Raw genomic sequence first — 12,875 nt, 5'->3', positions numbered from 1 at the left:
ACAAACATAAGTACCAGGCATATCACATAGTGACTCCAGCCATAAGTAATGTCATTTAGCCATGCATCACACAGTTGGAAGTCTAACACATTTCGGGGGACATGCCATCTTCTTCAGAGCTAAACTAACCACAAGCAACGCTACAGCTTAAATGGTCTCACATCAAAAGGACCTTCCTCTCTCAATGAGCATATGGGCAGAGAGAAAATATACCAAAGGAAAAGTGCCCCCCACCCTGCCCTCAGTTTAAACAGCCACTGCACAGGATCCACAGCCTATATAATTAACTGAAAGTTATATAGCCATTAGCTATATGTACATTTGACAGGAGGTTAAACATCATGAACTGCCTTTACGATCACTGGTTCCAGCTCATGAGGTCCAAGTGAGAGCTGCTGCAACACACTCAGCCCTGTGGACCGCAGTGCCAGAAGTGCTTCAGAACAGGAGCAGAGCTCCCGGTGGAGACTTTGGTGGAGTGATTCTTTGGGTACATCGACTGCTCGTCTTGGATGGTAACGTACTATGCAATTGCACCCTCCTGCGTGTGTAGGCGTTTTTGTAGTTGCTTGAAGATTTCCCAATCTGAGGAGGGCTGCGCCCAAGGGAGCATTATGTATGAGCACCATTAGGAGTACCTCAACTGAGTGTTTGAGACTTTTGATGACATGACAAAAGGAATATGAAAAGTGGTTTGCATTTGATAATGGTGTCACCCTCCTACATATTCAGTATGGCAGGGGTGCGGGTTTCACATGAGTGGCTAAAGAGAACTACTATTTTAGCAGATAAAATCAGTTCACTTAAAGTAGACGTAAAGATGGTGCTGGAGCACTATAAGGCCCGATTCACTCTTATGCAGGTTGCAGTTTGCATATTGTAGGTGCATTTTATGTTTTTCAATACATGTTTTTCATCCATTGAAGTCTATGGAACCAAAAACCAGAAAAAAAAGTCCGTTCCTTTTCCATAAAATGCACAGATGTGAAATACATTCATAGGAAACCTTGTTAAATGGCATGGCTTCCATTGATTCCCATGTGCACCCTGTGTTCCAGTAGCCCCAGCAGCAGTGCTGGGTAAGTGGGTGGTGCGGGCTAACTACGGGAGAAACTTCCATTCATTTTATACAGGAACCAAGAACTACTGGCAGGATCACCAGATATTTAGAAACACCAAAAAACAAAACACATAGTGACTCCAGCCATAAGTAATGTCATTTAGCCATGCATCACACAGTTGGAAGTCTAACACATTTCGGGGGACATGCCATCTTCTTCAGAGCTAAACTAACCACAAGCAACGCTACAGCTTAAATGGTCTCACATCAAAAGGACCTTCCTCTCTCAATGAGCATATGGGCAGAGAGAAAATATACCAAAGGAAAAGTGCCCCCCACCCTGCCCTCAGTTTAAACAGCCACTGCACAGGATCCACAGCCTATATAATTAACTGAAAGTTATATAGCCATTAGCTATATGTACATTTGACAGGAGGTTAAACATCATGAACTGCCTTTACGATCACTGGTTCCAGCTCATGAGGTCCAAGTGAGAGCTGCTGCAACACACTCAGCCCTGTGGACCGCAGTGCCAGAAGTGCTTCAGAACAGGAGCAGAGCTCCCGGTGGAGACTTTGGTGGAGTGATTCTTTGGGTACATCGACTGCTCGTCTTGGATGGTAACGTACTATGCAATTGCACCCTCCTGCGTGTGTAGGCGTTTTTGTAGTTGCTTGAAGATTTCCCAATCTGAGGAGGGCTGCGCCCAAGGGAGCATTATGTATGAGCACCATTAGGAGTACCTCAACTGAGTGTTTGAGACTTTTGATGACATGACAAAAGGAATATGAAAAGTGGTTTGCATTTGATAATGGTGTCACCCTCCTACATATTCAGTATGGCAGGGGTGCGGGTTTCACATGAGTGGCTAAAGAGAACTACTATTTTAGCAGATAAAATCAGTTCACTTAAAGTAGACGTAAAGATGGTGCTGGAGCACTATAAGGCCCGATTCACTCTTATGCAGGTTGCAGTTTGCATATTGTAGGTGCATTTTATGTTTTTCAATACATGTTTTTCATCCATTGAAGTCTATGGAACCAAAAACCAGAAAAAAAAGTCCGTTCCTTTTCCATAAAATGCACAGATGTGAAATACATTCATAGGAAACCTTGTTAAATGGCATGGCTTCCATTGATTCCCATGTGCACCCTGTGTTCCAGTAGCCCCAGCAGCAGTGCTGGGTAAGTGGGTGGTGCGGGCTAACTACGGGAGAAACTTCCATTCATTTTATACAGGAACCAAGAACTACTGGCAGGATCACCAGATATTTAGAAACACCAAAAAACAAAACAAAAAAACCCAACAGCACTACAGACCAATAAAAACAAAAAAAAAAAAAAAAATATATATATATTTTAAAGGCAAGATAAAGGGTAAACACGTGTCGACTGTACATAGTTTGACTAGAGTTCCATTATAACAAAAAAAACCATATCCAACCCTATAATCTGAATACATACTAAAAAACTAATACACTAGAATCACCATACATGCATGTATATGGATCTATAAAGATCCTGGAATTTATTCATCTTCCTGAGAATCCCAGATTGAATATGTGCTGATAATGGAACCAGCACAGCACAACAGCAGATGGACCAGGAGAAAAGTGAAGGATTCGCCAACGCCTCTTTAAGCGACTAGAGCCAACAGGCTGGTTGCCAAGCAACAATTTTATGATAAATGTCTTAAGGAGGTGTTATAATGGAATAATGCTTTAATTTCAGAATGCACAGTAGACCACAGGAACAAATCCGCTATCGCCTTATATACACATTATCTGCAACCGCTGAATACATTAAAGCGGATTTCCAGATATGGATATTTCTACTTACTGTAGTTACATTAATCTACTCTGGACCAATGTAACTATGTATACACCATTCCTGGAAATCACCAAAGTAAGGCACCGCTACTCCAGCGCTTCCGGGTCTCGTGCCAAGCGGCTGCCCTGCTGCATTCTGCACATAGGAAATTGGTGGTTCAGCAGGGGCGCCATTTAGCGAATGTGTAGCATTTTGTGAGTGAATGCAAAGCGTTCTCTGATTGGACAAGGTGGAGGGTGTGATGTCATTGCCCTGCATCTGCACCTTGTTCAATCAGAACAGGGCAGCCATGCCGCCCGGGATCCAGAAGCAATTGGAGATCACTGTAATAGCGGTGTCTACTTAAAGATTTCCAGCTTCTAGGGTATTGGCCAGGTATAGTTATATAGCTAGACTGGTCAATCTAAATGTAATTATGCATAAAATATCCATACCTGGAATTCATCTTTAAGTTGCAGTCTGCTAAGGGTTACTGCACGTCATTGCTTGTTGCATCATTAAAGTGTTACTGCATATACAGATTTTACTGTTTTTGGTTTAGTAAGTCATGCTGCTTATACTCACTGTGGAACCTAAGGGGTTAATCCTCTGCATTGTGTGAAAAGGCTGTTTGATCCTGTCTTCTCTTATCCTCCCCTTCTTCCTCTGTCTCCAGACCATCTCCCGATAGTACAGAACCTTTGGAGTGACTCTGCACATGCTCCATTTGGTGTGTATTGCTACAGTTTTTTTATTTTATTGATTTAGTTTTTTTTTGGAGCGCATGTGATCAGCACAGGAACAATCAGCACTGTCCAGACAGAGGGCCAGGGGTCCTGCAACCTCACAGGACAGTCAGAGGAGAATGAAAACTCCTCTTACCAGCTTTAACCAAACACTGATAGAAGTCATAAGACTGCTATATACTGCTGATGAGAAAAAGGTATTTAGCAGTTTATAGTTACTAAATTAATTGCATTTCCATGTTCTGTGTACTATGGGAGACCAGATATAGTGAATGCAGGCTCCTGGGATTAGTAACACTTTAAATGTGAGTACATGATAGGATACTAGCTATTGTTCGCCAATCATGCATGAAATCTTATTCTAATAAAAAATTGCCACTATCCCAAGCAATACATTGTCTGAAGTACCAGTGAAAATTGTATTCTGGAGAGGCAGTTTTTGGTTACCATCAGACTGCAAAAATTGGGGCTTAAGTTGGCTATACACTCAGATTCCTTCTTTCAGACTGCAGGCTGAAAAGGAATCTAATAGATTGCTCCATCTGTGCTGTTTAGTGTGGATAAAGCAATCTCCTGCTGTGGCTTTTGAATTCTGGACAGTGGCTGCATCTGACTGGATGCAGGCACTGCCAACATATATCAAACCAGTTCCTTCAATTTTACAATCGAAGGCTATCGGGTGGAGTGGAGGCGACACAATTTCAGACAGTTAATCAGGAACTAGACAGAATTAGTTTGGGGTATGGTATGCTATACTTCCTGGTTTCATGCTACCCTTAAAAGGATAAGTTCACCTTTAGAAATATGTTACACCTGTATTTAGGGTGCAACATGTTTTCAGCCATCATCCCCCGACCCTCTACCCCTGTGACAGTGGGCGAAGGTTACTCTCCCTGCACCTGCTGTTACAATTTAAAAAACCGGTGTGACTGTGCTGGGCTCCGCCCACACAGCTGCATCATTCATTTATAGGAGTCTGTGAATGAACTACAAGTCCCATCTTCCACCGTGGCAGAAAAACTTGTAATTTCAATGACCTGCGAGTGTGCTGATCAGCACAACCATAGTCCATTTACTTGTCTTGCAGCTCGGAAACGGACGGCCTGTACAGAGGTATGGGTACTGAGCAGTAGGAAGAGTCTGCAGGAGCTTGACATTACACCAGAGATTTGCTGGCAAAAATCATTTAAAACTTAAGCTGGCCATAAACTAATTTTGTTCCAAATTTTTCTTCAAGAATATTTGTTTAATTTCCTAAATATTAGTGGGGTAACATCAATTTTCATTGTTGACTGCAGTGGCTAGTAAGTTCGTAAGAGCAGGACGCAAATTTTTTTTCTCCAATAAAACATTTTTAGCAGCAATTGTGGTTTTCTTTGGTTTCAAAATCACGTGCTAAAACAATACTAAATTTTAAACTAATTTTATAAATTTTCATTTGGAAAACAAGAAAAAAAAAAAAAAAAAAAAAAAAAAAAACTGGTGCATGGCCAGCTTTAAACATCACACTGCAATTATTCCTGGATGGATCCAAAATAGGAATGTAAACTTAGAAGTTCCCTTTTATAGGGCAAGCATTACTTTCAACCTTCTCTCAAGTCTGAGAGAAAGAAGATGGGGATTCTGACGATGTGAATAAAGCAGATACAGTAACTGGCAGATGTTTAGGCTCTCTTTGCTGTCTCAGAAACTTGCCTATAGCCAGCCATACTGTCACTTTGAGAGAACTGTCAATGTGTATAGTAAATCCCCTGGTCTGTTCCAAATGCTAAAAGACCAGCTATTGAGGAGTGCTGCAGGGCTGGGGACATCTCTGGTGTAACCATCTATAAAAACGCACCTTCATCAAGGTTACCCTTATAAGCTCTGGTTCTAAACTGATCTTTTTTACGTCCTTCTTACTGTAAGCTCCCTGGTGCTTTCTGGAACATCTCAATGACAAGTCACAATCACCTTGCAGCTATTCTTTCCAACTACTGCAACATGAGGAACTGCAGAAGACAACATGGTCGACACCAATAATAATTCAGTGGACCAAATCTTACAGGAAAAAAAACATTCCTAAAAAAAAACAGGCAGACTTGGTACATGTATATTTGATGGGCCTAAAGTAAAGTATGTATATTGATGGGCCTAAAGAGCCCCTGTCGCCAGACCATTTATTTCAACAAAAGTCTTCCTATAATCTCTCTTGTGTAGAAGTTACTGCGGGGTGCCGACATCTTGACTGTGATGTCAGCAGAGTCAGAGCTGTCACTCAAGTGACACTAATGCCGTGTACACACGACCGGACTTTCCGGCAGAAAAGGTCCGACGGAACGAATCCATCGGACATTCCGATCGTATGTGGGCTTCATCTGACCTTTTCTGTCGAAAAATCTGAACAGGTTTCAAATCTTTCCGACGGACTAATCCCCTATCGAAAAAAAACGCTTGTCTGTATGCTAGTCCGACGGACCGAAAAGACGCAAGGGCAGCTATTGGCTACTGGCTATCGAACTTCCTTTTCTAGTCCGGTCGTACGTCATTACGTTCGAAACGATCAGACTTTGGTGGGATCGTGTGTAGGAAAGTCCGTTTCGTCGGAACGCCATCGAAAAGTCCTTCGGAGTTCAGTCCGACGAGAAGTCCAATTGTGTGTACGCGGCATTAGAGGAACTTCAGTCTGCTCACATAATTTGTAATAAAAACTTCTTTGCCATTCTGAAGCTTCCCTCCAACGACCTTGCATATTATTTTATATATACTGTGATTCTGTACTTGCCAAATATGCTGCAGAAATCTCCCTCCACTGAGTATGGCTGCAACCATTTTAACTGTGGGCATGAGGTCATAAGCCTAGGCTTTTTTCCCCAGACAACAGGAAGTGGGCTGTATAAGGTATTTACTGGCAGAAAAAAAAGGTTTTACTATCCAAAGTTAAAACAACAAGGGCAGAAGATCTGGTCTCACACAGTACATGGAAATGCAATTATTTTACTAAATATAAACTGCTAAATTCTCATCAGCAGTATATAGCAGTCTTGTAATTTCCATGGGATCCCGGTGAAGCTTGTAGGGGGAGTTTAATACTGCACTGAACTGTCTTATGAGGCTGAAGGGCTCCTGATGCTCTGTCTGGACAGTGCTGATTGGCCCTGTGCTGATCACATGCACTCCCCCCTGAAAAAAAAAAAAAAAAAAAAAACTTCTCTAGCAATACACACCAAACTGAGCATGTGCAGCCTGACTCCAAAAGGCGTGGTCTTATCCGGACTTGTCCAGGGGGACAGTCCAGGAGGCAGAGAATCTGTGCATACCCCTTAGGTTCCACAGTGAGTATACCAAGCATGCTTTACTGCATATACAGACGGTTTTTACTGTTGTGGGTTTAGTAACACTTTAAATGTGGCCCCCCTGACTTCACCAAAGGGCCGCACATAAAGTTCAATATATGTAATGCTTGAGAGGACTGTCAGAAACTGCAGACCTAATAGAGGGAAATGAGGGTCAGAGTGTGGACAAGATACATTGTTGGCTGGAAACATGCTGCAGAAGAAGATAATGGGAATAAGTTACTAATCGAGATCAATGCCATTACCCCAATCATTGTTCCCACTACAGACTGCTGAGGTCCAAGGGCTGCACATAATATACCAAAGGGCCGCAGGTTGGGCACCAGGGCTTTACAATATTCCCCTTCCCTGCTCTCCTGGTAGTTACATAAAAGGTTATGTAGGGAGGTGGAGGAGGCGGGGTCACTCTCAGAGAAGGGGAGGGCTACAATGTGCAAGGAGGGAACAGGCTGTGCTAAGGAATTGACACTTCCTGGAGAAGTCAAATTTTCTAGCAAGATCAAACGAACATCACATGTCCACATGATGGCCATACAAGCAGCTTCAGAGGGTGCACATAACTGGATTTTAGGGTAATCGCAGGCATTTCATGATATCCACTTTTAAAGTGGTTGTAAAGCCTTAAGATTTTCACCTTAATGATTTATATGCTGGAGCTTCCAACCCCCCCCCCCCCCCCCCCCCGCGTTTCTTACCTTAGCCCAATCCAATGATGTGCACAAGAGCAGTGACTCCAGCCGGTATTGCTCTCCTCATTGGACAGATAGCAGCAGAAGCCATTGGCTCCCACTGCTGTCAATCAGAAGCTGTGAGGTGGGGGCACTGTTAACTCAAGATATTCATTATTATGAGAGTATTCACAGATTTCCATGCCTGCCCTGTTTTCATTGCCATGTCTGTATCCACTGACCATATATTATCTATATTTGTTTAATACTTTGTCATTGTTTAAATAGAGAATACAGCCCGTTCTAAACCATCCCCTGAAGAAGGAATTAAATATATATAAATATATATATATATATATATATAAATATATATATATATATATATATATATATATATATATATATATATATATATATATAGATAGATACACATACATATAGAGATATAGAGATATATATATATATATATATATATATATATATATAGATAGATACACATACATATAGAGATATAGAGATATATATATATATATATATCTATATATATATATATATATATATATATATACACACATACACATATACACATATATACATATATATACACACACACACACACACACACACACACACACACACACGTTAGGATCTTTGGTGTCCATAGACACTGTTTTGACCTCCAAACTGTGAGATCATCATATGGTCTAGAATTCAGCTGTGTTTATTATAACTTCCATATGAATATATTTGTATTTTTAAGCTACTCAATGCATCATTTATGTAATTTTTTTGTGTATATATAATTTTGTACTTAATAAATTTGTACTTTACTATACTTTTTTTTCTACTCTGTATCTGGTATTTTTCCTTGCCCAGAAAAAAAGAGGGCACCTTCTTCTTTCTCTGTCAATGGATGCAGCAGCGGGACTCAGGAGTACGCCCGCACGGGTGCCCCCATGGAAAGCAGCTTTTCGTGGTGGCAACCGATGAAGAGGAGGGGGCCTGGCGCACAAGCGGGGGACCCCAGATCAGGGCTGCTCTGTGCAAAACCAATACACAGAGCAGGTAACTATAGGCAGGTTTGTTGATTTGTATTTGTTTTTTTTTTTTTAAATCGAGCGTTTACAACCACTTTAAGATGGCCATAGACTGTTCACATTTCGGGTGGTCCAGCAGGAACCGGCTGAGAATTGATCCATGTATGGGTAGGGCGATTGTACCCAGGTTGATTGATCGATCAACTTGGGTACAACCAGCCTGTCAGATTTTACATGCTATTATTGCTAGCAGCTATTCTATCACTGTGTTCTCCCGACAGGAACGAAACTTAATGTGTTGATTGGGGGATTGAGAGATGCCCTTTCCTACAATCTGTGGTTGCAGGAAACAAAATAACTTCATCTATGGCTGGCTTTAGGCAAAAATATGGTTAGCTTGCCCTGTTAGAACTCCTGTAAAAACCAATACAGAACAGGCCCCGGCCTGCCTCTGCAGCACTTAGTACATCTTCACATTGATATATTTCTCTAGTCACATAAAACCATAAGAGTCTTACCTGGGGTTACTTTTCAGTGTGTTCACTAAAAACTCATGGAGGTCTATACCGGTGGAATCGGTGTATTCCTGACTGGAATCTGTGTGAAAACCAAACACAATAAGGAAACTGGCTCTACTCAAACACATTTTTTATTTTTATACGCATGAAGCGAAGAGCAGCGCAATACTTTTTTTACAACCAGTACGCCTTTGGAAATCGGGTAATAATTTATCCACTGGAATAACCTAGACTCTATGTTATAACTTACGGTATATAAACTAGAATAGCTGCTAGTTTAGGGATCCAAGGTTTACTTTTATTTCTTTTTATATAGGTACTTTTATCTGATTTTGTAATCGTTTGGGGGGGGACTAGGAGAAAACCCAAAATAAAAAGTCTGGAGCTATTTTTTGTACATGGCCCACAGCAGTAGAAAAAAAATAAAAATCATAAAAAGAAAAAAAGAAGAAGAGCATTTACATGGACAAGTCACGAGTGTGCAGACCTTGAAGCAAGGGTCCCTCAGTTCTTATCAAAAGTTTATTTTTTATTTTGCTGAACTCAACGGACATGTGGGGTCCCCCCCCCCCCCCCATTTTATTTAACGCATAGAATTTTTTCTTTTGGACAGAGTATTGATGAAATAGAACCCTTGTCAAGTTTTTATCACTGTCTGTGTCCTCACTAGGAAGATTCACCCAATTTGTCCCAGTGACCATCATCATTAGGAGATAAAGGGATGAAAAATCCAAGTGTTCCAGTTCTCACCAGAAGCAGTTAGGTCAAATCTTCTATTGGGGACACCTGTTCATATAACAATTTTCTAAAAGGTTTCCTTCACTTCCTGTTGCATTTCCAAGCAAAAAATAAGATGGGTTTAAAAAAAAAAAAAAAAAAAAAAAAAAAAAAGATATTCTACGCCATCTTTTACTTTGCTACTATGGCCTTGATTTCCATTATTTCCCAATGATTGCTATTATAATTTCAATGGGAGTGCCCCTATGATTAGTAAGGGTTCTCTTCATTGGACAGGGGGAAGGTAGGTGGCAGAGCTTGTTCTGGATCTCTGGGATTCAAGGCTCCATCCACATTAGCACATCTCCAAAGTCGCACCATTTCCAGCCCAACTTTGGAGCACGACTTCTGGTGCAACTTTACATTCTCTAGACAAAAATTTGCATCAAAAGTTGCACCTTTTCAAAGTCGCAACGCTTTGTTCAGGTGTCATTGAAAAGAATGGGCTGCAACTTGTCATGTAATGTTCAAAGTTGCATGAGAAGTCGCACATGTGTGAATGGAGCCTAAAGTACCTATCGTCAAAGAGTAGGATAAAGTGATGGCAGAAAAGAGACCAAGTGGCCCATTAAGTCTGACCCATTTTTTTAAATTATATATATTTCATTTTTTATTTTATTTTTTTCTCTTGTCCGAGTACAGATCTACATACACTATATTGTCAAAAGTATTGGCACACCTGCCTTTACGCATTGTAATGGCATCTTAGCCCGTAGGGCTCAATATGGAGCTGGCCTACCCTTTGCAGTTATAGCAGCTTCAACTCTTCTGGGAAAGCTGTCCACAAGGTTCTTCCAGAAGCGCATTTGTGCGGTCAGGAACTGATGTAGGACGGGAAGGCCTGGCTCGCAATCTAATTCATATCAAAGATGTCCCATCAGGTTGAGGTCAGGACTCTGTGCAGGCCAGTCAGGTTCCTCCATCCCAAACTCGCTCATCCATGTCTTTATGGACCTTGCTGTGTGCACTGGTGCAAATCATATTGGTGGAGGGGGGATTATGGTGTGGGGTTGTTTTTCAGGGGTTGGGCTTAGCCCCTTAGTTCCAGTGAAGGGAACTCTTAAGGCGTCAGCATACCAAGACATTTTGGACAATTTCATACTTCCAACTTTGTGGGAACAGTTTGGAGGTGGCCCCTTCCTGTTCCAACATGACTGCGCACCAGTGCACAAAGCAAGGTCCATAAAGACATGGATGAGCGAGTTTGGGGTGGAGGAACTTTACTGGCCTACACAGAGTCCTGACCTCAACCCGATAGAACACCTTTGGGATGAATTAGAGTGGAGACTTGAGCCAGGCTCTCTTGTCCAACATCAGTGCCTGACCTCACAAATGCACTTCTGGAAGAATGGTCAAACATTCCCATAGACACACTCCTAAACCTTGTGGACAGCCTTCCCAGAAGAGTTGAAGCTGTTATAGCTGCAAAGGGTGGGCCAACTCAACATTGAACCCTACGGACTAAGACCGGGATGCCATTAAAGCACATGTGCGTGTAAAGGCAAGCGTCCCAATACTTCTGGAAATATAGTGTTATGTTTGAATCCACTTACTGTTAACCGATTACCTCTGCTGGAAATCTATTCCAAGTATGAAGTAACTTCACATACTTGTATGCATCGGAGATCACTGCTTTTATTTGGATTCCAGAGACAAAACTGGGGATCTAGTTTGTGCCCCTGCTGTAAACGGTCTACACATTGTACTTCCTATGCTGGGTATCAGTTAACCAGCGTCTCCTTTTTAGTGCTTTATAGTAAACGTTTATAGTATGGCAGGAGGGACAGATTCCCAAAATGAATCGCATATTTAGTGAAAGGAACAAAAAGGAAAAAAAAAGTTCACGGTGCAAAGAAACATGTTATGGTAATCACAGTCTCATTACAAACGTATCTCAATATCGAAAAGTAAGGAGGTCACTGCTTATGTTCAGCGAGCGGAGATAAATCGCCCCATTCTGAGTAATGCGATTCCATAAATATTTATACAAAAGATGACAGAGGAGGTTCTTAGGATATTTTTATTGATGTTACTAGTGAGGGGATTACAGGGCAAAAATCACAAACCTCGTGAAAGCATTTTACGTGCAGACTTTTCATTTCCTTTCTCAGTTTCATCTTTCAAAGGTTTTTCTTCTTTTCCTGGCGATGGCGCGGGCTGGACTGGTATCAATTCCTAAAGATGAAAGGCAGATCTTAAAAAAGAAGAAGAAGAACAGAAGCCACCTGCTTCACAAACTTTCTTGGAATTGGCAAAGGACCTTTAATGAACATTCTACCGTATGGCCAACTAAATATCCTCCCATCAAAATATCCATACAGTGCTTTCCTGGAGAGTTCTACAACGCCAAGTCCAATATTAGATCCGGGCAAGGACCTTCAGTGGACCTTCTCCCTGACAGCACTGTATGACCAGCTACATATTTTGCCCACCATATAAAAACCACACAGTGCCCTTCCCTGAAGACTTCTGTATTGCCAGGTCCATTGCCATAACCTTAAACCGCATCCAGCAATCCTTTCAGCGACCAAAGTGAAAACCCTTTTATTAGCTGGAAAAATCTCCCCCGTGTGCCTCTCTGATTCAGTCCCTGATCACACTGCTGCGACTTGCATGACAAGTCGCCCTCCCCCCCCATTGTTGGCAATGAAACTGCTCAGTGTAGCAGTGACTTTGTAAAGGTTTCCTTCACTACTTTTTGCAGATTTCATTGCAAATTGCATAGACTCCAGTTAAAGCAGCAAGCCTCAATAAAAATCAAAAGTGCAAAATCGCACTCACCTGTGGCTTTGAAATCGTGCTGAAGTTACGTGATTTTTTAGCCGCACCAGTGTGAACCAGGGCTTAGATTTACCGTATTTATCAATGTATAACACGCACCCCAATTTTAGGAGGAAAGTTTAAAGAAAAAACTTCTATTTTAAAT

The 12,875-nt window shown here is 41.5% G+C and overlaps 1 protein-coding gene across 9 annotated transcripts in view; it reads right to left on the bottom strand.

The window, feature by feature from the left end:
- R3HDM1 (R3H domain containing 1) overlaps positions 1–12,875 on the bottom strand; it is a 221,923-nt gene that overhangs the window by 69,734 nt on the left and 139,314 nt on the right. For all 9 annotated transcript variants that reach the window (XM_073634292.1, XM_073634298.1, XM_073634291.1 and 6 more), the window contains 2 exons: positions 12,016–12,124; positions 9,173–9,251 (listed from right to left, as the gene is read on the bottom strand). In XM_073634292.1, the coding sequence (XP_073490393.1) occupies positions 9,173–9,251; positions 12,016–12,124 (188 nt within the window). The remainder of the gene's footprint in view (positions 1–9,172; positions 9,252–12,015; positions 12,125–12,875) is intronic.

The sequence above is a fragment of the Aquarana catesbeiana genome, linkage group LG06 (assembly GCF_042186555.1).
Source record: "Aquarana catesbeiana isolate 2022-GZ linkage group LG06, ASM4218655v1, whole genome shotgun sequence".
Taxonomy (NCBI): Eukaryota; Metazoa; Chordata; class Amphibia; order Anura; family Ranidae; genus Aquarana; species Aquarana catesbeiana.
The sequence above is the reverse complement of the archived record's forward strand: the minus strand, read 5'-3'. Positions and strand labels throughout refer to the sequence as shown.